Source organism: Chinchilla lanigera, unplaced genomic scaffold (genome assembly GCF_000276665.1).
Source record: "Chinchilla lanigera isolate Chin_1 unplaced genomic scaffold, ChiLan1.0 scaffold00041, whole genome shotgun sequence".
In the NCBI taxonomy this organism is placed as follows: Eukaryota; Metazoa; Chordata; class Mammalia; order Rodentia; family Chinchillidae; genus Chinchilla; species Chinchilla lanigera.
In genome coordinates, this window is record NW_004955442.1 from 14,066,993 (window position 1) to 14,093,889 (window position 26,897).

General features: G+C 44.3%; 1 protein-coding gene and 1 pseudogene across 2 annotated transcripts; one reads left to right on the forward strand and one right to left on the reverse strand.

Annotated features, from left to right (window-relative positions):
* Positions 1-1,258: 1,258 nt before the first annotated feature.
* LOC102008467 lies at positions 1,259-7,760 on the reverse strand (annotated as a pseudogene).
* On the forward strand, positions 1,444-26,897 carry Mefv (Mediterranean fever). Of its 2 annotated transcripts, XM_005391357.2 has the most exons (13): positions 1,444-1,531; positions 7,128-7,246; positions 14,180-14,352; positions 14,995-15,341; positions 17,226-18,002; positions 19,529-19,875; positions 20,300-20,395; positions 23,616-23,846; positions 24,308-24,330; positions 24,976-25,091; positions 25,281-25,313; positions 25,649-25,681; positions 25,844-26,897. In XM_005391357.2, the coding sequence occupies exons 3-13, from the start codon at positions 14,315-14,317 to the stop codon at positions 26,395-26,397; spliced, it is 2,595 nt and encodes an 864-aa protein (XP_005391414.1). In that variant the 5' UTR covers positions 1,444-1,531; positions 7,128-7,246; positions 14,180-14,314; the 3' UTR covers positions 26,398-26,897. The 2 variants fall into 2 exon arrangements, with proteins under 2 accessions (XP_005391414.1, XP_005391415.1); XM_005391358.2 differs by lacking the exon at positions 1,444-1,531 and having other exon boundaries at positions 6,711-7,246.

The following is a 26,897-nucleotide window of genomic DNA, read 5'->3' on the forward strand; positions in this document are numbered from 1 at the left end:
ATTGGCTTTAAGCAATGCAAATGGGTCTAGCAGAGGTGCTGATGTGTAGCCTTTGAAGCAATGGAACTGGTCAGTGATGCTCCACCTGTAGGTCCCAGTAGTATGTGTGAGCTAGGTCGAGTGATGCCACGCTGTTAGCTGGGATTGGGCTTCAAGAAAGAAGCTGTGACATCTCAGGGCATGATGATTACACATCAAAACTGAAGCACCAACCCCAAAACAATATATACTGCCCCAATCTGTGATATACAGATTACTCTCTGTGTATATCTCTCCCTGCATATTGCAGAGGTGATTTCAGGCCTCCTACCTAGCCCTGCTCACAGCACTCACATACTTCCTGCCTTTCAGTCACTCATCCCTGAACCACTCCCCTCTTCACGAATTAATAAAACCCAGGTTTAGCCCTGGGTCGCGGCCTTTGTTTTGGTTAGCCATTGTTCTTCCTGGACTTAGGACCCCCTTCGCTCCCTACAACTACAAATATGCCTTAGTGTCTTTATTCTCACCATGGGTTGCACTGGAAGTGGTACATTGGAATAAACTTACTGGAATTCCAACAATTTTCCCCTGGAATTACAAATATAAACTTCAGACCAAGACGAGGTTGAGGAAGGGCTTTCTATACACATACATGTCTCGGGCCTCCCCAATGCCATTACCCTGGTTGGTTGTGCCTGCAAAGAAGGGCAGAGGCCTAGGAGTGTTGGCTGAGCTGGCTCTTCTGACATATCTGCCAGGCTATCCAAGAAATATATCCTTGGTCAATGAAGCCTCTACAGTGAATTTACACTCCCACCACTGGTGACAGCACATGGGTCATGTGTCCAGGGGCCTTTCATACTATCAGAGGGCTTGAGGCCTTCATCATAAACCTGGATGAAGATGGCATTCTTTTTTTGGTCTTTTTTTTTGGCGGTACTGGGAATCAAACTAAGGAACTTGCGCTTGCCAGGCAGGCGCTTATACCACGGAGCTATATCCCCAGCCCCCTTTTTTGGTCTTTTTGAAACAGGGTCTTGCTATGCAGTTCAGGCTGGCCTTGAGCTTACTTTGTAGCCCAGGCTGGTCTCGAACTCCCAACCATCCTCCTGCCTCAGCCTCCTGAGTGCTGGGATTACAGGCGTGCACCCCCACACCCAGCAAAGATGGCATTCTTGCACGGAGCATCCCAAGAAGGGCAGGCCTGGTGTTTCATGGTGAGGCATCGGTTGATGTACAGGCATGGCATGAAGCTGGGCTTGCTGCTCTCCATGTCTCACAGGTACTGGACCATCAGGCTGGGCCGCTGGCGTGACAGCAGTAGGAACTGCTTCACCTGCTTAATCTCACTGAAGGTGTGTGCTCCCATGCAGGTACCTGGTGATGCGGGACACTGTCTACGGTCTTGATGAACCAGACTGACCGGCTGGAAGAGGTCTACATTCAACCCTAGTTCCTGCTGTCTAGATGACTTGATCTTCACCTCTCGAAGATGAACATCAATCCCATCATCTCAGCACTCCACAATGTGGATCTCGATGATTGGGAGGTGAACCGTCATGTCCTCCAAGACAGACAGTCAGAGTCTTGTCAGTGCTCAAGTCACTCAGCTTCTTCAGGTTGTCCCTTTTGCCCCACAGACCACCACCCATTTAGGCATAAAACTGTTATCTGTGGTGTCCACTGTGAGTAGCAGCTTCTTGACAGTGGTGCCCTTCTTCATAGTAAGCGGTACCCAGTGCTGGCACTGGGATCCATTGCTCTCCCAGTACGTATCTGCATTGCTGTCTGTCAGGCAAGACACACTGAACTCTTCTGTGTAGGAGGAAATGTCTATGCTCTCCATGTACTGCTTCACACTTCCCAGGTTCTCATCCTCCTTGCCCAGGTGGTCATGCAAGCAGTGAATCAGGTCCTCGTCACGTTCCTAGGTCCATGTTTGGGGCACGTAGATTAGCCTTTGCACAGCGTGCGTGTACGCCTCTGCGGGCTTAGCCCTAGATCCTAAGTGATGTGAATATGTCAGGTCCACCACCTGCTCCCGTCTGAGCACCAAAGAGCTGCTGCTGTGGCTGCAGGTGATCTGACGTGTTAATGGGCACCTGGCAGACTCTGCCTTCTGTCAGTGGTAATACCAGCAACCAACCCTCTTCCAGGCCACAGTCACCCAAGTGTTCTGCCAGCTGCCCTTTTTGGACATTTGCACTTGGGTGTCTAGGGGGTACTTTACAATGAAAAGTAGTTTGGGTCCTATAGGCAGCAGCCCAGGCAGCCCCACAGCTGTTGCTGGGGTCGGATGGTCCACTACTTATATTTTGGTAAAATGTGCTAAAATTTAAATTTTCCCTTGGGTCAACATTAGCCAAACTATCTGCTAATATTGTCTGATAATGTTTGAAACATTTTCCTCTATTTGGATCTTAAATCACAGTTTACTAATCCTAGTTTTATGGCAGACCAGTAAACTTTGTCAGAAATAAAGCGTGAGAGAAAAGAGTATGGAAAGAGGCTGCCAGCTAGTACTTGGAGGGAAGTAATGGTCACAGAAGAACTAACTGGAGGAAGCTAGCATACTGGCCTGTATTACTGGAATCAGTTACATAGTGTTAGTGAAAATGGAGATAATCCACTTCTACACTTCAGCTAAAACAAACACTGTTTTTGCTGGTATTCAACTGACTCATTTCAGATAGCAATTTTAATGTGGAAATCTCCTAACTGAAAATAACAAAGGGCAGAGTTCCAGCTCAGAATCCTTCATCCTTAAATGTCCTATGTACACTAAATATTTGTAAAAATTGAATCAAGAAATATGTCATACAGTACTTGGAAACCAGGAACATATAGAACATTATATGGTTATGTCTAATTATGAGTATTTTTTAAATGTAAGGGCAAAAATCCCTACTGCCTCACAGATACTATAAAGACTAAATGAAATATGATTACGTGTAAGCCCTAAACATGATAAACTTCCAAATAGCATATTTTTATTCTTTGTTGTTAATGGTAAAGAGCATTATGGCAATGAGTTTTATTCTAATTGTAATTTTAGTTGCATCCAATAATTTTCTATGAAATGTTCTCTTTAGTATTGATTTCACAGTAATTTATCATTGCAGATATTATTTTATTTTCTCTTTGGTGGGCACTACCTAGGGGTGGATTGTTATGGTTGATACATTGTGTCAATTTGGGGATTCTAGAGGTTTGACTAAGTGACTCAGCAGTTCTCCATCTTGGGGGGAAAAGGACACACCCTTCCTGCTCTAGGATGTTGTTCATTGTGTCAGTGTGAGTGCTACATGCCCTGTGAGTAGGGGTGGCCTGCTTACAATATAAGGGAGAGAAACAAGCTGCTTGCTGCCATTCCTCCCTTTTGCTCTTGTTGCTTTGCTATGTTCTGCCTCCATGAACATTTGCCCTCTGCCATGTGCCACTCTGCCTCAGAGCCAGCCCAGTATGGACTGAAACCTCCACAAACTATAAGCTAAATAAACCTTTCCTTCCTTAATTTTGGGCATCAGGTATTTTGTCTCAGCAACGAGAGAAAAGTAACCAAGACAAGCATTAAGGCTATGAATTTTATTCTGATTGTAACTTTAGTTACATCCAATAATTTTCTATGAAATATTCTCTTCACTATTGATTTCATAATAATTTATCATTGCAGATATTATTTTATTTTCTCCTTGATCCACACTACCCTATTAATAAAACATAAACTCTTCAATATGTCCAGAAAGTCATGTTTTTAGAGACTTGCTGAACTGCCTTAGCTATTCAAGAAAATTTCCTTCATTTTTTTACATTGTTTAGAATGAATTTTCTATATATGTTTTGAAATATTTGAGTTTTCTTGTAGACATATTTGATAAAACTTGTTAGGTACCTAAAAGCCCTGAAAAACAAGGATTCTAGAATAGTCGTGGACCTCTGAAGTATTTGCATATCTTTGGAAGCATCCTTGTTAAGTTGTATTCTGCTTTTGTGGGTTTTTCTTCTCATTGGTTTTTTAAAAATCAATTCTGTTGGTTTTATACAGTAATTGTTCAGTAAGTGTATAGCTATTAAAGCCAGCAATAGGAATGGGAGACTAAAAGACCCCTTAGGAGAGACCTCATCCCTTTTTCTTTCTTAGAAAGTCCTATCTAAGATGTCATAATTGTAAAGCAGAGAGAAACTGCAGAAGGACTTTAAGATTTTCATAGTTATGACCTTCCAGAATCTACATGGATGGTTTCACAGTGTGCTGAGAACATTATATAGGTAAATCAAGGAAATAGAGACTAGACAGGAGAATTGGCTCCTAAAGGCCAGAAAGTGGTAGGTGGCTGGCAGCAGTACATTTTGCCCCCTGCAGTCACCATGGCCTTCCCAAGAAGAACCCTTTTGGGGGCTTTCCAGAAAGTGCTACAATCTGGGGATATTTCTAAAGTAACAATAGATAACAGAATAACTGCAATACATGACTAAGCAAACATTATACAAGGTTGAAGAAATAGATGTATTCAAAGAAAATGAAGAAATTTTTCCATCACCCCACCTAACTTCTCCCGAATCTAGGAATCTATGCATTCTAACAGTCTTCTTGTGATGTGCTTAATATACACATATATCTAGGGCCAGACACATGGGCCTTTTTTTTTTTTTTGAGACAGGGTCTTGATATGTAGTTCAAGATGACCTTGAACTCACTTCATAGCCCAGGATGGCCTTGAATTTGAAGCAGTCTTCTTGCTGAACCTCCTGAGTGCCAGAATTACAGAACTGCACCACCATGCCGGGTGGTAGGCCTTTCTTAACTGTACAGCATGTGCTGCACAGCTGTGCCACAGCTGTACTGACTCTCTGCTGATACACATTTAGATTGTTTCCAGTGTTTTGCTTTAATAACCAATACTTCAGTAATAACCAACACTTCAGACATGCATACGTGTGTACATTTAATAATTTCATTCACCAGGGGCAGTGGCACATGCCAGTAATTCCAGCACTTGGAAGGCTGAGAGGCAGGAGGATTGCTGCAAGTTTGAGGCCACCCTGGACTACAAAGTGAGTTCAAGGCCAGTCTGAAATATACAGTGAGACCCTGTCTCAAAACCCCCAAATAATAATAATAATAATAATAATAATAATAATAATAATAATAACTTCATTAGGATAGACTCCAAGAATCAAAATGAAGATGCATTTTTAGTTTTGAAAAGTTTTGCCAAATTGCTTTCTAAGCCTGTCTGGCAAGTGCAAGGTCCTGAGTTTGATTTCTGGTACCAAAACAAAAACAAAAACAAATTGCTTTCCAGAAAGGTTTCACAAAGCTGGGTACGGTGATGCACACCTGTAATCCCATCACTCGGGAAGCTGAGGCAGGAGGATTACTACGAGTTCAGGATCAGCCTGGGCTACAAAGTAAGTTCAAGGCCAGCCTGAACTGCAGAGCGAGACCCCTATTTGGTCCAAAAGACCAAATAAATAAATAAATAACATTTCACAAATTTAACTCCCATCATGGGCTGTGAAAATGCCTTTATCCCCCTAAGATCATTAATGCTGGGTTTAACACCTCCCTGATTTGGGCCAATATGATGGGCGAAAAATTATATCTCCTTGATTTTTAAACTTTCTCTCCTCACTTGGAGAGCATTTTTAATGCTTGATGGCACTTTGTTTTTTCCATGAATTGCATACTTATACCCTTTGCATACTAAAAATTTAGTTCTCACTAAATTGCTCAGGCTGAGCTCAAACCTGTGATCCTCTCCTGCCTAAGCGTCCCAGAATGATGGAATTACAGGCATGTGCCATCATGCCCAGCCTAAAAAAGCAATTGTGGGGAGGATTTAAACAGAAATGTTGGAATTAGAAAAAGGGATTATCAAAAACAAAAAAAAAAAGAAAAAGGGATTATCTACCTAGGTATTCTAAACTTTTTTATGAGCTGCCATAAATTTGGATCAAAGGAAGCTTTTAAAAAATAGTTGAAACTGGGCATGGTGGCGCACGCCTGTAATCCTAGCACTTGGGAGGCTGAGGCAGGAGGATCGTTGCAAGTTCGAGACCAGCCTGGGCTACAAAGTGAGCTCAAGGCCAGCCTGAACTGCATAGTGAGACCCTGTCTCAAAAAGACAAAAATAAAAAATAAAAATAGAAAAAATGTTTAAAAAGTTTGTTTTTTTAAAACTTTCATTTTTATTAGTACATATTTGTAGTACATGATTACATTTATTATGGGAACTTGGTATATGTACATAACACATTCTTTTTATATCTTTTTCTTGAAGATCTATTATGTAAAGCAAATGAAAAGCAGGGCTTGCTTTGGCCTGGGAGATGTCTATGCCTAGAGATCTCTATGAGGAACCCTCAGTGTCTCAGTTTTCTGTCCTTGCTGAGACAAAATACCTGAAAATACCTAACTCTGAGACAAATACCTAACTCAAAAGTTAAAGGATGAAAGGTTTATTTAGCTCACAGTTTGTAGAGGTTTCAGTCCATAATTAGCTGACTCCTGAGCAGGGTGTGGTGGCAGAGGGGCAACAGTTCATGGCAGCAGAAGATAGCAAAAGCAACAAGAGCAAAGGGGGAGTAGCAAACCTCATTTCCTCCCTTATAGTCTATGCAGGCTACCCGCCCTAGAGTGGGTGTAGTACTCAAACTTGGATCAAAGGAAGCTTTTTAAAAAGTTGATTGTTTTTAAACTTTTATTTTTATTAGTACATGTTTGTAGTACATGATTACATTCATCATGGGGAGTTGGTACATGTACATGACACATTCTTTTTACGTCTTTTTCTTGACAATCCAGTATGTAAAGCAAATAAAAAGCAGTCCTTGTTTTGGCCTGGGAGGTGTTTATGCCTAGAGATCTCTACAAGGAACCCCCAGGAAGTCCAGGGATCCTCCAAAATAATGTAAGAAATCGTAACTGTACATGAGCTCTTCTGAGCAAAACCATTACTTCTATAGTTCAAAGCATTTTATTGAATTTTTCAAAAGAAATCACAAGACAGGAAATCTAGAGCCTGTAGTCTAAGGTTCCAAGGGGCAGTTTGGGAAACCTTGTTCTAGTCCGTTTCTGTTCTTTTAGAAAATAGCAGTGCTGTTGTTCCTCTTGATGATCTTTTTTTTTTTTTTCCCCACAGTTTCTTATCATAACTAGAAAGTACTGTTGGCCTGTTTATGGTTTATCTTCCTTTCTCCAGAAGACCAACGTCATGGGGCCAGGATCTTGACGGGTGTGTCGTCCCTCACACTTGGCGCAGTAAGTTGGTTTACAGCTCGGTGCTGTAAACATGAATGAAGGAGGCTAATTTGGGAGGCTCTCGGGAGCCTCCTAGCACTAAGGAGCTGCACTAACTCCACTTCTCGGCGCCCGAGATTCAGCCCTGGTGAGCTCACTAGCTGGCCCTCCTGCCTGTTGTCTCGGCGTGCTCCGGAGGCCTCCTGGAAGATGTGGTTTGGCGTCGCCTGCGTACGTGCTCGGATGACCGGGTGCCTCTCCGTGCCCCCCCCCCCAACCCCGAAATTACCGCGGCTGCTGCTCCCCGGGGGAACGGGGTTCGGATCGCACACAGGTCGCTTCCAGCCTGCCCTGGCGCACCGCTGCATCTCATCGGCGGCCTCTTCCCTGCGTCGTGTGGCCGCTTCCCTCGGGTGATGGGGAGCTTGAGGTCCACCACGGCGGCGCGGGCGCGAAAACCGCAAGGCTGGACCGGGCGGGGGCGCTGCGTAGACCCGGCCGAAGACCAGGTGCCTGGCTGGTAGCCAGGCTTCATGATCCCAAAAGGGGAAACTAGGGGTCACTCCCCACCGGGCAGGCACTTCTGCTTACTTTCTCTGAATTTCCCAGACAAACTCGGAGCTGAGAAGAGTCCGGTAGGGCGGTTTCGGCGGGTACATCGCCTGAATCACAGGGCTGCATCTCGTATTTCCTGTCACTTCACGCAGTTTCTAGACCTCTCAAAAGCACTTTCAAAACGGTGATTCATGGTAATGACCGAAGCACCGGGCAGAAAGGAGCACCTTAGGAGACCGGATTAAGTAACCGGAACCTCAAAGGGAGCAGTGCCTTCCTGGCATAGGGCAGCTGGGCTTTGTTATGATTGTGCTTTCACTGGTTTGTAAACCCTTAAGCTGTGGGGACTGTATGCCCGAAGCCTGGCTAGGTTTGGTCCAGTTTTTGGTTTTTGGTTTTAATTACAAAACTATAAATATAATTCAAGGTAAAATGAATACCCACTTTCTCACCACTTTAAATCACATTAAATCACATTCTGATTTAACAATCAGAATAACTCCTATGTAGCACTTTATAGTTTACAAAGCTCCTTAACATTACCATATTGCAAATGCAGCCCTAACTGGTGAGCAGTGTGGGGACCTACTGACAGCCCCATTATGCAACCCCTCGGCAGAGTCAATTCCACCTTGGTGTCTGTGCCCTACTTTGGAAAGCTAACTTCTTGCCCCTCCATTTCCATCCTGCTCAGAAGGCAGTATTTTGTTCCACAGCTTTGTTAACTGGAAGCAGAGTTATTAATGATTCTTATCAGGAAGGGACCTGAGCAGCAAAGCTCATTGATCTGAGGTGGACTAGGTAGGCAGATTGGCCAAAGTTGAGGATTAGATCCTACAATACTGTTCTATTGCCTGCAGGACTCAACACCCACTTCTCAAGGTAACTAAATGGTCCTTTATAGAATCTGGCCAAAAACAGTGGTGTGTTGGTGCTTCTTTATACCCCAGCCTCATCCTCAGCATCCAATCCGTCCACCGTCCTGTTGGCTCTACCTTTGGGATTAACCAGAATTTGATACTTCCATGCATGTTCAAGGCCCTACAGCCCTTGTTCTAGGAGTAGATTGTGTGTGGTTTTTTTTTTCATCTCTCTACTCTACCTTTTCTCCTCTACTGTCTCTTCTTCCTTCCCAAGTTAGCTTTTCTTTTAAAAGCATTAGTCAGAACCATGTCATTGCTCTGCTCAAACTCCCCAGCATCTCCTCATCTTAGAGGAAGAGCCAAGTCCTTATCGTGAATTGGAAGCCCCACTTCATCCAGCTCCCTCTCTAAGGAATATTTTTCCTCAGTCACGAAACATGCAGTTCCTCTAGGACCTTTACACCAATTCTAGAAGTAGCTGAAACCCACTCATTTCCAAATGAATTTGTGCCTCACTGTTTCCACTTTGTTAGGTCTCTGTTGAAGCACAGGGCTTTCTGCAACCATCCTATTTAAAATACTAGTCCCCTGTACTCACTAACTTCCTTATTCTGCTGTGGGTTTCTCAACTTCCTCATCACTCATAATACATAGTATATCTATTTGTTTATGTTTGACCCACACTTCTCCATAAGAGTGCACTGTGGGAGGAGATTTATTTTATTTACTTCTGTAGCCACAGCAGATAGAATGACATCTGGCAGATGGCAGAGTCTCAATAAATATGAGTTAAATGAATGAGCTGCTCCTTCCCAGCTGTGTTTGTTTTTAGCATGTCAATTAACAGCCCTAAGAAGGTGGCCAACTATTCTAGTTTTCCCAGGACTGAAAGAGTTCTCAGAAGAGGCTTCCAGTACTAAATTCTGGCAAACTGCATCTTGGTGCCATACAAATCTGTAGGTCAACCTACCTCTAAGCCAAGGTTTCCTTGTCTAGTAGAAAGAAAGAAAGCAAGCAAGAAAGAAAGAAAGAAAGAAAGAAAGAAAGAAAGAAAGCATGGTGGCTGTCTTATGTACTTTCTTGTTGCTGGAACAAAATACCCAACACCCACAAGTAAAAGAAGGAAAGGTTTATTTTAGCTCACAGTTTGTAGGGTTTCAGTCCATAGTCTGTTGGCTCCAAGGCAGGGTGGCATGGAAGAGGAGCATTGCAGAGGAGAAACAGTCCATTGAAGGGTAGGCAGGAGGTAGGAAGCCTCCCTTTCCCTTTTATTCCATTCAGGCTACAAGCCCATTGACTGGTTCCACCCAAACCCAGAGTGGGCTTTCCCATTATCCACACCTAGAACTATGCTAAACCAATCAGTGGACTAATTTAGTTGTCACACACACTTAATCCACATTTATACACCCTAGATCCAGCCACGTAGAAGAAAAGCCTCACCTAGGAGCACATGAAGCTTTGAAAGGACATCTAGATAAAAGTCATAACAGTGGCACATGCCTGTAATCCCAGCAGTCTGGGAGGTGGAGGCAAGAGGATCACAATTTCAATCCCATCCTGGGCAGTTGAACAGTTTAGTGAGACCTTGAATAAAATATTCAAAGAGAAAAAAGGTGCTTCTGTAGGTCAATGCAGACGTCCTGGGCTCACTACACAGTACCAGGGTGTGTGCAGGACATGTACCCAAAATGGAAGACCTGGAATATAATATATCACAAGCACTGTAAATATGATCTATAGTTCTGTTTTGAGTCTGTCTCTCAGGCTTCAGCTACAATGAACAGCCTTCAAGCCCTACCGAGTCTAGGCCTTTGCTTATGCCCATCACCCAATCTGTGCACATCAAGGCTGCCATTTTGTTTTGCTCATTTTGACTCAGCAAAGGATGGTTTGTCTTTTAATGAGACCATTTGACACAGACATTTAGACTTTGACATTTTATTTTATTTTGGTTTTCCTGAGACAGGGTCTCCCTGTGTAGTTCAGGGTGGGCTTGAACTCACTAAGTAGCCCAGGCTGTCCTCAAACTTGCGGCAATACTCCTGCCTCAGAATCCATGTACTGGGATTATAGGCATGCATCACCATGCCTAGAGGCATTTTAGAAAGAATCAATAACCTGGGGATATAGCTGAGTGATAGAGTGCTTACCCAGCATGCGTAAGGCCCTACGTTTGATTTCCAGAACTAAAGTAAAAAAGTTAAGAAAATAATTATCCTTTTAGCTTCTAAATGTTGTATTTATCAAGTATGGTGCAAAGCATGATATTGATGCTAAAGTGAGGACTGGTGCTGGGAGTTAGGAGCCAGCTGGCAGATAAACTATGAAAGACCACCAGGCATTTCTTACCAGTTTGCTCACCCAGGAAAAAGCCTTTGAGTAACTCTAAGAAAAGCATCTGTTTATTGCTTGGTAATTCACTTCCAACTTGAATGGTTAGCCTCTGAAAGTCTCAGACTTTGCTCTTAAAACTAAATGTCTTAGGGATTGTGCAAGGGGGAGTTAGGTCACAGTGGGACTGACTGTTCTCAATTCTAGATCAACAGCTTCCCCAACCATTCTTTTCATTCTCTCAAGGACAAATATATTTAATACCATAAACCTCCCTTATTATGTTTTAGGGAACAGGACAGATAGTCCCTGAGAGACTAAACTAATTCTAAATGGTTTTTTTTAAACAAACTATCATTTTTATTTATTTATTTATTTATTGTTTTGTTTTTTGTTTTCTTCGGTACTGGGAATTGAACTCATGACCTTGCGCTTGCCAGGCAGGCGCTGTGCCGCTGAGCTAAATCCCCATCCCCTCATTTTTATATTATAAAAGTAATATAATAATCTTTGTAAAAGTCCACAAATGGGGTTGGGGATGTAGAACACTTGCCTACCATGTACAAAGCTCTGGGTTTGATCCTCAGTACTGGAAAAAATGATACTGAAATGAATGCCATAGAAAGGGAAACTCTTGGTGACCAAACATGGAATAGAAAGCAAGGCATGTGAGAATATACTTGGGAGTAAGAGCAGAGGGTTGCAGCAACTGTATTGGATTTAGTTTTATCATGTTGAACCCAAATAAAATTACACATCTGGTGAGAGAGAAATAAGAAAGAAGCATTCATTACCACTCCACTCCACTTTCAGTATTAAGTCAAACACTTAAAATATATCACAAGAGATACAATCATGTTTCCACATTTCTTCATTTTAAAAAATCACCAGAACTTCAATAAACAAAAGTTTTATGAGCCTGACTTTACCTAGAAAGGCCCCTCATTTACCTAAAAAGGCCCCAAAAGCATCAAAACACTGCCTCAGAATTGCCCCTGTTGCAAAAGATGCCACTGCAATTGTGAAATATCCTGCTTTATGCGGAAAGCCCCATTCCCTGCCCTTATTCTGTCATAGATGCTCAGAGGAGTTTCTTGACCAGACAAGATAGGGTCAGGGGTACACAGGAACCCATGGCAACATGCCTGTTACTTTACTACCTCATCATTTTTTTTAGAAGGCAGTGGGAGCCTTCCAAATCTGACATAGGTACTGGTCACAGCAAGACTAACCTGTGGCCTAACCTGAGAATTTCACACATCTACCATCAGCACCATAAATATGTATTTCGCTTTACCCATTTCTTAGAGAAAATAGGGTCATCTTCTCATTAGAGCCAATGAACTGTGCATGTCAAACCAAAAAACAAACCCAAAGCACTGATTACTCTGTGAAGTGTGAAGCACATGAACCTTTCAGGGAATCAGTTAAATCCTGTTAACCAGAATTCATCAAAGCCTTGTCATCTCAACAAAGCTAGTCATCCCAAAGGTGCTCATACACCAGGCAGGTGTCAGAATTTGGTAGCTGGCCTGTGATAGTAGCCCATTCTGAGCCTCAGACATCAGCTAAAAAATGACATCAGTAATAAAGAGTAAAATAATGAATTATAATCCTGGAAGGAAATAATGCTGTGAGGTGGTTTAATAGAGCAAGTTTGTATCCTCATTCTGAGCAAGTCATGAAGCCATTGATTCCTGGCTCTTCGTGGAGATAATAAATCCAGCCCTGCAGGGCTGGATTTTAAAGAGATAATGTTTATAGAACAAGCAGTCCCTGGTGCAGAGTAAGTGCTGTTGAAGGGTTACTCGTATTATCCACAGAATATCTTTTAGCCAAAAATTTCATGAGAACAGAGAGTTTAAACCAAAATTTGCAAATAATGCTGACAGAAACATCACTGCTTTGTAATCACTGTTGTAATAATTGATTTAAGGAAGGATCATCAATGACTTGATAAAGGAATGGGGAGAATGATTTAGGAGAAGACAGCACCAGATGCTTAAGTCACTTATTAACTACAAAGAAAAAAAATCTTTTTATACTGCAGAAATCTTGAGTACACTTGGATGTCAGTGCCAATCTAATGATAAACAATAACAGAAATCTTGATGGAGACCACTATGAAGCAGCCCCAAGCAGGACTTAAATTAACCAGTTGGCTTTTTATGTTTACTTGTGAATCTGTCCAAAGCCTAGGCCACTTGTCTGGAAGTGAGCAGTGGACTCATAGTAAGTGAACTTCTGTGAGTCACTAGTCCCAACTAAAACCTGTAGCTGTAAAGCCTCAAAGGATAAGACAAGATCACAGCCAAGAACACCTGGATGCATCTCAACTAAATAAAGACCATAGCCTCAGACATCTCACTTCTGGGTTGATTAACTTAATCCTTATTAAGGATTTAATTTAATTTAATTTAATTTAATTTAACTTAATTTAATTTAATTTAATACTTTACTTGGAGAAGTCCTTGACTAATTCCACCCTTCTTGAGTACTCCCCTCCCTTCTTCTGATAACCAAATAAATAGAGGCCACCCAGAGAAAGTTTTGGGCTTAGCCCTGAGAGAATCTCAAGTTCTGTGAGAGGGCTTTGATCCTCCTGGAGCCCTGAAATTCCATTTGCCTCTTTTTATGTAGCCCTCATCATACACTCATTCAAGAGATTACAGACCTGATCAGCCTACAATAATTAAGGGATATTATTAACCTGATAAAATCTACATTGAGGGATAGTCTACTTGGAATGGATCTTTAAAAACTTATATGTCTTGAAAGAGAAAAATTTGAAGAAGTGAAACTTATGGATAAAAGGAAACTATAGAATTTGGACAATAAAAAAAGCACATTCTCTAGACCCTGCGTTGGAAAATAAAAAGCCATAAACTGTATAGTAGAAAGACATCATTGGAACATTGGTAAGTTTGACTATGGAATAATTACTGTATTGTAACAATGTAATATTTATTGAGTGTGGTAATTATATTGTGATCATTTTAAAAGTATCACGGTAGATACTATTTAGGGGATCTAGAATATTTCAAGTGATATGTGATATTTTCAATTTATTGCCAAATGAGTAAGAAAAAATAAGTGTCAGAGAGGGAAAACAGGAAATACTGCAAAAATGTAAGCAATTGGTGGATCTAAGTAAGGGGCATGTTTAAGTATTCATTTTGCTGCACTTTCCACTTTTTTGTAGGTTCAAAATTTTCAAAACAAATGGTTGAGGATGAAAATTGGGGTGTGCAAAAGGGCAGAAACCAGTAATGAAGTCAGCCTCACCTCATGCAACCTCCATTAGCTCTGGAGCCACCTCTGGGACCTGGCCTGGGTGATGAGCTCCAAAGACATCTTTTCATCTCCAGCATCCTGGCAAGTGCCTAGAACATGTGATTCTAAAATGTGCACAAAAAAGCACCCCAGTTCTCAGGGAACAAGGGCCAAGTCAGCTCCAGGCACAGAAAAACCAGGATGGTAGTCGTGGATATCAGTTTTCTAGGCATTCATGTTGCTGGACAAACCAGACATGGACTAGAACAGCATCAACAGGGGTGACAACAGTGCTTGTTCCCTAGCAGTACTCTTCTGGCCTCCCCTCCTTTCCTGGAAGGCCAAGGCAAAACCTGTGGGGCTGTACTTGCTGCTGGTCCCTGCTGATATTGTCCCTGGAGGTTCCATGAACTCCAAGAGTCTGGAGGAGAGCAGTTGGCAGAGAGACTGACCTTTAGCATGGCCACCCCCTCCACCAGCCCTGGGTCCTGAAAGCAATGGACAGCAGAAAATAAAGATCTGAACTATATCCCCAGATCCACTCTTTGCCATTCGGCATAGGGTTCTGGGCACATGGTTGGGAAGGTGAAGTCTTCCATACTGGAAAATTCTCTGAATCCACAAGGAGGGGATGTAGCAGCCTGAGCAGTGGACACGCCCATGCCCTTAGTCTCAGTTCCACCAAAACACAGAGAATTTCCTGTTCCTTTTCCATAATTTCACAAGCTGCTTGCTCATTTGTAGGCTCCTATCAGCAGGCTTTTTATCCTGCCAGAAGCCAGACAGCTGGCTCCAGCTTCTCCTGGTCAGCACCATGGCCAAGACCCTTAGTGACCATCTGCTGAACACTCTGGAGGAGCTTGTGCCCTATGACTTTGAGAAGTTCAAGTTCAAGCTGCAGAACACCAGCCTGGAGAAGGAGCACACCCGGATCCCCCGGGGCCACCTCCAAATGGCCAGGCCAGTGAAGCTGGCCACTCTGCTGATCACCCACTATGGGGAGGAGTATGCCGTGCGGCTGACTCTGCAGGTCCTGCGGTCCATCAACCAGCGCCTCCTGGCAGAGGAGCTCCACAGGGCCACTGGCCAGGGTAAGCAGCCCAAGTCACCTTGTGGCCCAGCACTGGCTGCTGGCAAGAGAAAGGAAGGCGTACTCAGGCTAGAACTCTCTGGTTTAAAAGTTAGGAGTCTCCCATCCACCACATCCTGAGCAACTTCAGTCAAGCACATCCTGTCCCTCTCTCTGGCCCTCGTAGAAGTGTTAGTAAAGCTCCTTTGGGTTCTTTTTTTTTTTCTTTTTTTGTACCGGGAATTGAACTCAGAACCTCATGCTTGCCAGGTAGGCACTGTGCTGCTGAACTATATTCCTGACCCTGCCTTTGGTTCTTAATGGGTTTTTTAAAAGGCTAAGATTGTGATTTATAGTCTTCATTTCCTTATGTAGACCTTGGGATTAAACCTCCCTTGTCTGATTTACAATCAGAATCAGGAGAGGCAGGGGCTGGGACACGGGTTTTTAGAGAATTTTTGCTACATTTGCAATTAGCACTTGTGCAGACAAGTGTTTTAAAAGGGCTTGCAAACCAATCATATTAACAGATTGATAATGTTCTCGTTGTTATGCGCCTAATTCAGTTTAAAATTTCTCTTTAACATACTTTTTAAGGATATTTAAAACGTCTCAAGAATCCGCTTTCTCTCCTGCTTGCTTTGTTGCTCTTCCTTCTTTTACTGTCCGTATGTTGTAACTTTCTGGTTTATTACAGTGTGACCAAAGAATATGGCCTATTTAGTTTCTGCTTTTAGAGACTTACGGTTTTTGAGAGTCACTTTAAAAAACACTCTTTGGTGTTGAACTTTTCTTTCATTTCTTGACTTTAAACCTATATCAGCCAGGCATGGTGGCACATGCCTGTAATCCCAGCACTTGGGAGGCTGAGGCCAGAGGATCACTGAGAGTTCGAGGCCAGCCTGGACTACAAAGTGAGCTCAAGGCCAGCCTGAACTGCATTGCGAGACCTTGTCTCAAAAAGACAAAACAAAAACAAAAACAAACAAAAAAAAACTATATCAGAAATAGTTTTCAGATATGTCTATAAGGCCAAACAGTTTAAATAACATAAAATGCCTATAGTCTGTGAAAGGCACAGAACCTAGTAGAATTTCAAGATTACTTTTTCATGATGTAAAACTTGATTATTAGTATTTTCAAACGTTCTCACCAATCCTTGAGCCAGTTTTGGTAGCTTATATCTTCCTGGAAAGCCAACAGCAAACTATTTTATACAATTTTAAGTGTGCGTGTGTGTGTGTGTGTGTGTGTGTATGTATTGCTAGGGACTAACTAAACCCAGGCCTCAGGCATGCTAAGCATGTGTTCTACCTACCACTGAGATATGCTCCTAGGCCCAAAATGTGAAAAGAAGGGACTAATTATAGTTTATCTTCATTTTAAGCCTTTCCTGTTATTTCCAAATAGAAACAGTACGCTGAAATTTCCAGGCAAGCTGCTGTTTTTTTGTTGTTGTTGTTAAATTATCATTTAAACTTGTAAGAATTTTCTGTATAAGAATTTTCTTCAGTGTAGGCAATGAAAGAATTATAAGCCTTAATTTCAATTTTTTGTGTTAATCAAACACATTCTTTTTATTGATTGATTTTTATAAAAAGTAAAATTTCTACATCTGTAATCATATACAAATTTACACAAATAACTAGTTTTAAGTTCTTTTATTCAAAACAAGATATTACTGAAATAAGTTCTCCTACTTAAAAAGTTTGAAAAGCACTATTTGAGAAAAATCTAGCAAATTATGTGTCTGTTCTTACCTCATGGTCATTCACTGTTCCTGGCTAGGATGTTCCGCACTTTACCTGCTGTGATTCCTAGTGGGATGCTCCCTCTCCCCCACGCCCCAAACCTGGGTCCTTGCTGTGGGAGAGCTTCATGTCTTTGCATGTGGTTGTCTTCACAGAACTTGGGACACAAGAAAGTTGCACTGACACTTTGGCAGCGTCTTCTGGAGAGAACAAGTCCAAGAGCCTGAAGGTACCAGATGACCCTGCAGGTGACGGGCAAGGCGGCGATGGGGCAGCCAGCTTGCCAGCCAGCCAGACTGAGGCAGTGAGGGGACCTCAGAAGAAGTCTCCAGGCAAACGGAAGGACCCAAAGGGCCTTGAGGGCCTGGACGTGCAGGGTAAGCCATGGGCTAGGAATGCAGCGCTGCCAGCCAGGAGAAGCCCAGTGCTTGCCCAGCAGCAGCAGGGGAACTTGGAGGTCCGGGCGAGTACCCAGCTCCGAAGGAATGCCAGCTCAGCAGGAAGGCTCCAAGGGCTCTGTAGTGGGGCCTCAGGGAAGAGAGACTCCAAGAAACTAGAAGTATATTTGCCTTCAGGAAAAAAGCGACCCAAAAGTCTTGAACTCACTATTTCTTCAGAAAAGGAAGAACCCCGGAATCCGGAAACTCTTCTGACATCTCTTGAGGAAATGAGAAACGCAAATGCAGACTCAGCAACCGCTTCCAGAGTAGGGGCTACTTTGGCTCTGGAGAATGGCTCCAGGAACACAGAACGTTCCACAGTCATGGAGGGGGGTACGCTCAGGATCACACTTTCCAGTGCATCTTTGGCTAGAGAGGAAAAATCCACAGCATCCTTCAGGGAATATGGAACTGGGCATCCAGAGACTCGGGGGAAGATGGCAGGTGGTGTGTTTCATGAATCCTCAAACCCAGAAGTACCTTCATCTTCAGGTGAGAAGGGAGCCCGGAATGCAGCAGACCTAGTATCCTTAGGATTGGTGGCCTGTAAAGGAATTCCCTCCACCAAATTTCGTTTTATTCCTACTATATTTATATCACTGGGATACCTGAGTGCCTCCTGGGATCCCTGGTCCTGGCTATTAGACCCTAAAAAGTGCATATAGGCACATCCTTGCAAAGTGTTACATCAAAATTCAATTTGTTCTTGGACTGTCAGAAGTTCTTCTTTAGATTTCATGGCTTCATGGGGCCTAAATTAACAACCCAAACAAGACTGGGTAAAAATATCTTCTTTCCACAGTTACTCCATGGCAACATGTCACAGGGCCAGGAGTCTACTATTTGCCTTTCTCTGGATCGGGAGGGGAGCCATTCACCAAAATCCCGGGTCTCTCTTACTAAGGAATTAGTCATGATTCTGTTTGTTTGTGAGTAATAGAAACCCAAAAATTGCAGAAGCTACAACAATAGAAGTCTAGTCTTCTTTCACACAAATGACACACAAGTTGGTCCAGGACATGTCCATGGGTAGGACCCCAAACTTCTGTTTGTTTGCTCCACCAAGTTTGCTCTGAAACTCATAGTCTCAGATAGTGACATCTTCATACCAGCCAGCAGGATGGAGGGAGAAGGGGGATCACTTTGGGAAGGTTTCTAGAAGTTTCTAGAAGCTGCTCATGACACCTTGTTTATATTCTTTTGGCTAGAATATGTTTAGATGGGCACTTCTAACTGCAAAGGCGTTTAGGAAGCAGCCATATGGGTAGCAATTAATTCTGTTAGAAGAGAGGAGAGGAGAATGATTCTTGCGAGCTACTAACAACTTTGTTTACAGGTGTCATGTGAATTCCTGGGGCAGCAAGTTGAGGGGGATGGAAGGACTGCATGTATTTCTGTTTCTTCTTGTGTCTCCTGTCATTTCTGCGATAGTCTTCGAGTAGAGCTATTCATAACTGTTACATCTTCATGCCAAGAGATACTCTTTAGCCTTATAAAGTCCCCTTTTTTGTTTTCATTTAATGCTTTTTGAACTTGGATGTGAGCAGTGATCCATTTGCTCCTTCTTTCAATCCATGCACCAAATGTTTACTATGTAGTCTGCCAGGAGCTAGGGGGCAGTCTGAGGGAGGCATATGAGTCTATCCCCTAGGAGCGCCCACTGGGGCTTCAGTAGCCTGGGGTGATTTTAAGTGGCAAAGCAAATGCTGTTCAGGATGTCTTCTTTCGTTTCACCCACTATTTCCATACCTATGCAGGAGAAAGGCCGAGGCTTTGTAGCAAAGGCCTGTTAATCTTTCCTAGAATGAATGCCTGAGAATCCCAAGTCTCAGAAGTAAACATGAGGCCTCTCCCTTAGCTCTGGTTCCCCGTGACCTGTCTTCTCCTTCAGTGAATGGAAATCATGGCAGGAAACCTAAGAAGAGGCCGGGTGTAACTGAGAACTCATGGCATAGGCTCTCTCTCCTAAATATCTTGCGATTGGCACTCAGGAGTTTCTTCTACTACCATGTCCCTAGGGAGACCACAGGGTGAAGCTGCATGTCCCCAGTGCCCCACCCAGGAAGGGGATCTGCTTGGTAGTACGTGTGTGCATGGTTCCTGCAGCTGCCCTGTTGCTTCTGGGGACTCCAAGACCTTGGGGAACAGCTTTCCCGGCTGCCTGCAGTGCCAGGCCTTGCTGGCAAGGAAGAGTTCTGGAGATGTGAGTCCCCAGGCCCTGCCACAGTGCCAGCGCCACATGAAGCAGGCACGGCTGCTCTTCTGTGAGGACCATGGGGAGCTCATCTGCCTCATCTGCAGGCTGAGTCAGGAGCATCAAGGCCACCGGGTACGCCCCATTGAGGAGGCCGCCTTGGACTACAAGGTTAGTACTCCCTGTCTGGGACCACTTCTCTGCCATGAACTTGGACACACTGGGCCTTCTTTATTTCTCCAATCACTCTGAGGCATGGGTGCACTAGCCAGGACTCATGGGCTGTAAATGGTAAAAACATAATACAAACCAGGCCAGCAAAGAAAATTGACAGTTTTTGTTGCTCAGAAATCCATAGGGGAGGGAGGTGTCTACTTTCAGGTATGGCTGTACCCAGGAGATTCCAGGATGTCAGTGGAACTCATCTCTTGGCTCTGCTTCCCATGATAATAGATTCATTCTTCCTGAACACTTCTCCTTATGATCTTGATTGTAGCACCCTTACTTTGTTCCTGGAAGTAGATTTTCTCCTCTGGCATTGGCAGTAGCTAAAGCAGGAGCCAACGGAAGCATCTAAAAAATGTTCTTTCTCCAGGAGCAAATTCAGAAGCAGCTGGAGCATCTGAAGGAGCTGAGGAAATCTGGGGAGGAGCAGAGATCACAGGGGGATATAAAGACAGCACGCTTCCTGGTAAGGCTGGGAGCAGCCTGTGGCTGGTCCTTTCCCTTTCACACCTACAGAAGGAAAGAAGGAACTGAAAGTGAGTAGGAGTCCATGAAATTTTGCTGTGGTTCACAGGGCAGCAAGGATAGTCATCTGTTCTTGGGGAACAGGGAGGTAACAGCATCCAAGGCCAAGCTTGTCCCAATAGAAGGAAGCCATCCCAGCAGAGACAGTCACCTCTGAGGACCCTGTACATTTTCTCATTCTCAGCACTAAAGGGTTCATAGAAACCAAAGGCAGTGGCTGTTACCAAGGAATGAGATTGAAAAAAGGGAAGGAAAACCATTTTAAGTTTAAATTCTCCTTCTTGTGTGTGTGGGTGCTGAGAACTGAACCCAGTGCCTTAGAACTGAGCTATATCCCTGGCTCCCTATATATTTTCAAATTCTGAGACAGAGTCATTGTAAGTCACTAAGTTGCCCATATTGACCTCAAACTTTCAATCCTCCTGCCTCAGCTTTCCAGAGTGTTGAGATTACAGGCATGTACCACCACACCTGACTCCTCTGTACTGTTTTTATAATTGCTATCTTTTAAAGTATAAAACCTGCCAGGCGTGGTGGTGCATGCCTGTAATCCCAGCACTTGGGAGGCTGAGGCAGGAGGATCGTCGTGACTTCAAGACCAGCCTGGGCTACAAAGTGAGCTCAAGGCCAGCCCAAACTGCACAGTGAGACCCTGTCTCAAAAAGACAAAAATAAAATAAAATAAAATATAAAAACCATACTGATTCTTAAAATTCAAATGGAAAACATTTTCTTTAAAACTGTGGTTTTGTGACACCACATATTTCAGGAAGTACAGCTTACTGGTGTTCTGTTGAGCTCGTGGTGTCCAGCCTTTTGGATGTTTACGTTGCTTGCACTTTTCCTAGACCCTACCCTACAGATTCTTTATTTGTCTAATGCATTTTCATTGGCTGGATCCTGTCTCCTTCTGGTTCCAAAAACTCTGACAAGTCAAGTTGGTACCCACTGTGCCTCACTGGGTCACAGGGAAAGAAAACAAAAGAAAGAATGCAGGTGGGTATTGGCCCAGGTGTCTGGCTTTGTGGATGCTCCTGAACTGCAGGAAAATGAAAATTTCTTCCTATAATCCCACATGGCTAGAAGCTTGTGGATGGAACAGAGGTCAGAGTGTCCCCGAGGAGGTCAGGTGGGAATATGGGCCATTTTGGAAAACCCAGAGAGACCAACGGTTCAGCCTTCCCTTAATATACAAAACAGGGTTGTTCCTCTTTTTCTCCTCTTTCTTTTTTCTCCTTCTTTCCACAGTTCAAAAAAAATACTTTTAATCATAGGGAATGAGGTGAGGACTCTTATTTATAGCAGAATGCCAGCTAATGCAAACACTATAAAAGAATGATTAGATTAGAACCATACTAGTATAATGCTTGACAGGCAGCAACTATTAACTGATCTAAAATTTTTAGAGGAAGGTTGTTAGGGAAGAGGATCTTCATTAATTCTCAAGATACCATCCTCCAGGTAATTACAGAGAGCAAATATCTGGTAGACCCTTCTTTAAGCAAGTAACCAATTTAACTCTCACAATAATGGCAACGGACCAATTGGATATTCTTTGTTTCTAGATGAGATGTACTAAGAAGGACATTTGGGATTAACTAGTTTATTTAGTTGGGGTTTTTTTTTTGCCCAAAATGTTTAGCATGAATTTAATCATATGCAAAATTATCAGTTTTAGAATATAAATTAAACATGACAACTGACCCATCGTCTTCAATAAAGAAAAAAGTCATCATCATCACCAATAATAGCACCTGAAGATGAGGAGACATTTAGAGTTCAAAGAAACTAAAGAGGGGTGGAGATGTAGTTCAATGGTAGGGCACTTCCCTGGCCTGCACGAAGCTCTGGATTTAATCCTCAGTACCACCAAACAAGAAGAAGAAGAGGAGGAGGAGGGGAAGTTAGTCTTGTCCTTCTGAAACCAAAAAATAAGACCATTAAGAAGCCTAATGTTTGTTGATCTGAGCATCCCTCTCTCCTTTGGAGGAAGGAATGGGTGCTCTAGAACCAAGTCATTTCTCTAAAGAAGCTTCCTAGCCAGGCATGGTGGCACACGCCTATAATCCCAGCACTTGGGAGGCTTAGGCAGGAGGATCAGTATGAGTTCGAGGCCACACTAGGCTACATAGTGAACTTAAGGCTGAACTACACAGCAAGACCCTTCTAAAAAAAAAAAAGCTTTCTGTGGACTATGAGAAAGAGGATGACAGAAAAACCAATGATTGACCTCTGTATGACAGAAGGAAGCCAAGTTCACGTACAAATGGACTGACTGTCCCCAGTCAGAGCCATGTTGAGAAGCCCCTGCACACCAGCCCTTTGGGAGTGGACAGAGGCCACCATTCTGGGGCACAGTTTGGTGGTTCACTTGCAGCCTTGGCTACTTATGACCCCAGGGCACTTTCTATCTTCATATTGGATTTCAAGGCAGGAGGGAGATAACCCCAGCGTGTTGGTTTCCTATGGCCCTCATACACAAAAATTATCATCTCACAGTTCCGGTGGCCAGAAGTCTGAAATCAGTGTAGGTTGGCAGGGTTGGTTCCTCTTGAGAACTGTGAGGGAAGGATCTGCTCTAGGATTCCCTCCTCAGCTTTAAGTGGCCATTTTCTCTGTGTGTCTTATCACCTGGTGTTCTGCCAGTGTGTGTGTGTTGTCATTTTTGGGGGAGAGTACTGGGAATCAAACTCAGGACACCACACTTCCCAGGCAGGTGCTGCACCACTGAGCTAATCCCTGGCCCCCCTAATGTTGTCATTTTATAAGGACACCAGTCATATTGGATTAGGGGCCCATCCTACCCCAGTATCACATCATCTTAATTAAGTAAATCTGCTTGTACTCCTATCTCCAAATAAGATCACTTTCTGAGGTACTGAGGGGTTAGTGCTTCAACATACGAATTTTGGAGGGAATACAAATAAACCTGTTACCCAAATTGAAGAGCATTTTCCAAGAACTAGCCCCTCTAATCCTGTCTGTTCTGGAAGGTTCCAGACAATACTACCCTTGGCTCTGGATTCCAGGCCTCCAAGAGGCTGAAGAAGACTGCCTTTAATCCACCTCCAGGAGGTAGGCTTCAGAGGCCTCCCTGGACACACATGTCCACCCCACTGCACAGACTCCCTACAACTTACTCCCTATCCTCTGATTACCAGAAACAAACTGAAACTCAGAAGCGGAGGGTGCGGTGTCAACTGGAGCAGCTGTATCAGTTTCTTGAGCAGCAGGAGCAGCTCTTTCTGGCCTGGCTGGAGGAGCTGGGCCAAACCATTGCCCGAGTCCGGAAGACCTACGGCACCCGGGTATCCCGGGACATTGCCCTCCTCGATGAGCTGATTGGGGAGCTTGAGGCCAAGCAGGGACAGTCGGAATGGGAGCTCATGCAGGTGAGTCCTCTGGACCTTCCCCTGCTAGCTGGGCCCATGAAATGACTCAGACTCTCATCACTGCCATCACCTCTACCCAAGCAAGGGCACCTCTGTCAAAGCAAGGGAGTAAGGCCCTGGAGGCCTAGGTGTGGGCTTGGTTCTGGTGAGCTACTGTGCTTCTTGGGCCCAGACCTTTCCAATGAGATCTCCTGAGGATCCAGGGTGGCACAGCATCAGGGTGGCTCTAGCTTTGTCCAGAAGATGTGCAGGGCTCTTGTGTAGTTCTACAGCAGTCTCTGGCAGGGGCGCCACCTGAGTGAGTAGAATTAGAATTGGAGACGTTTCAGCTATGTGATGCCCCAAGGCTGGGATCCCTGGTAAGGGCAGGGAGAAGCTTAAAGACAAGGAGCCAGGAGGAGAGGCCACAATCAGCCTGGCCACTAGGAGACTGGTAATGGAAGTATCTTTTTCTCCCCTAGGACATTGGAGTCACCTTGCACAGGTACGGAGAGGTTGCTGGTGTTCCTTTGGGTATCTTGCAGGCAGCATTTAGGTGAGACAGTCCTAGGAGGGACCTGGGTCTGTGACTTGTGGCTCCTCCCACTTCCTGCAGCTTCTTGAGGGATTCCTAGATTTGTGCAGGGATAATAGGAACCTAGCCAGGATGGGAGCAGGGACATGGAAAAATGAATGAAACCTTCACTTTATGAAAACTGTCCCTGCAGAGCTGTCTATGGCCTCCAGGAAAGAAGTGCTTTCTAGGAGTCTCTGGGGAGATACCTGGAGTTGGACCAAGGACAGAAGGCATTATAGGAGAGGAGTGGAACTGTCACTTGGAGAACTTTACACAAATCTGGTGTCTGCCATCCACTTCTAGAACTTTTTTACTTTCCCATGGGAAACCCTGTACCATTGAAACTAATTTCACACTGCTCCACTACCAGCCCCTGAAAACAACCATGTCCCCTCCCGTCATCCTGGCCAGGTTCCTGTATCCCTGCAGCTCCAGCCTGGACTACGCAAAGAAGAGTCCTCACTTTGCATAGTCCAGGCCTGCCTGGGTGTGTCTCATGGAGACTGCAAATGACAGGTTCTCAGGCCACTCTCTCTCTCCAGTCCTCCCCAGCTAACAGTTTCTTGTCTGTAGGGCCAAGACAGTGACTGTCCCTGAGGCCTGGGCCACTCCTCCAGAGGTGAAAGAAAAGATCCACCTGCTGTACCAGAAATCAGAGTTTGTGGAGAAGAGCATGAAGTACTTCTCAGGTAGGTGGGCTTGGGGAAGGTGGGAGGCAGCTGCTCACTTTCTCCATGGGGTTCATGAAGCCCAGACCACTCTTTCTTGCCTCCTCACCTCCCAAGGCCTTGATGACCATGTCTTCAGCTTCTCTTTGACTTACTCCTAGCCAGGGGACCTAACTTGAGCCTCTTTCTATTCCCTTCCCCCCTTTTTAGATACGTTGCGTTCTGAAATGGAAACATTCAATGGTGAGTATGGTGGCAGAAGTGTACACTGACCGGGAGTTATTGTGATGCTGTTGATTTCAGAGAGCTGTTTTAGAAGAGAGAAAAACACCTGGAACAAAGGCATTGGGAGGGTCATGGCAGGCTTCACAGCTCTGCATAGTCCTTTCCTACTTGCCTCTCTGGCAACCACAGTCACTAATGTGGGTATGGTTGACTTGAGAGGCCAAGCCTAGGGTGCTGGGCTCTAAGCAGGGGCATCCTTGCCTTCCCTTGTCGCCAAGATAGTATAATTCAGCTCCTCCGGATAGGAATGCTCAGGACCTTTCCTTCTCATCTCTCTTTTTTTCTCTCTGTAGTTCAAGAACTGACTGGTGCTCAGGCACATGCTGGTAAGTGCCCAGATCAAGACAAGTAGTCTTGGCCTGGCAGGTCCCTGTGTGCCCCTACCACAATCTAGAAGAGCAGCCCCGTCCTGTTTCCTGGAGGTAGGGTGAACCCTAGCAGGATGTTGCCCGTGAACCCCTACATAGGCGGTCTAATTCTCTTTCCAGTTAAAGTGTTCCTGGATCCAACAACTGCCCATCCAAACCTTGTCTTTTCTGATGATATGAAGAGCGTGAGACTCGGAGGCAAATGGGACAGGCTGCCTGACAGCCCAGAGAGATTCAACAGCTGCATCTTCACGCTGGGCTCTCCAAGATTCTTCTCTGGCTGCCACTACTGGGAAGTGGAGGTTGGAAACAAGACGGCGTGGGTCTTGGGAATATGCAAGGCATCCACAAGCAGGAAGGGAAGCGTGACTCTAACACCGGAGAATGGCTACTGGGTGGTGATGATGATGAAGTCAAATGAATACCAAGCATCTACCATTCCTCCAACCCACCTGCGAATGAGTGAACCCCCCAAACGTGTGGGCATCTTCCTGGACTGGAAGGCGGGACACATTTCCTTTTATAATGTGACAGCCAGATCCCACATCTACACATTCACCAGCTTCTCTGCCTCTGGGCCCCTTCAGCCTATCTTCAGCCCTGGAACACATGATGGGGGAAAGAACATGGGTGCTCTGACCATCTGTGCAGTGGATGACCAGGGGCCTCACTGAATGCCCAACACTGTGCCTCCACCCATCTCCTGGCCTTGCATCTTGCATTCAGGCACTCAGCAGTTACTGACTGCATACCTACTATGAACCTTCTGCTGCTATAGGGAGGGCAGTGAATAAGAAATAGTCCCAATGCCAAGAAGTTTACCAAGCCATAGCAGAGGTCAGGTAAGTATACAAATATTGGCAAATCAGGAGTGAAGCTGACACACACGTTGATGACACGCAGTGGATTTCAGAGGAGGAAGTACGTGAAGGTTGTGTAATGAGTTCTGGTATGAATTAGCACTCTCAGATCCTCTGGAAACAAAAGACACTGCTCTCATTTTTCCCTTCCCACTGTCTTCCCTCTGTCTGCCCCTGTTCTGAGGACACAGGAAACCTAGATAAAACACAAAGATACTGGACTGTTACAAAAGTATTTGTATGCCTGCATTAATGAACTATGATTCTCAAGGACATGAACTGGGTCTCACAAATAAATCAATCAGAAAATCTGA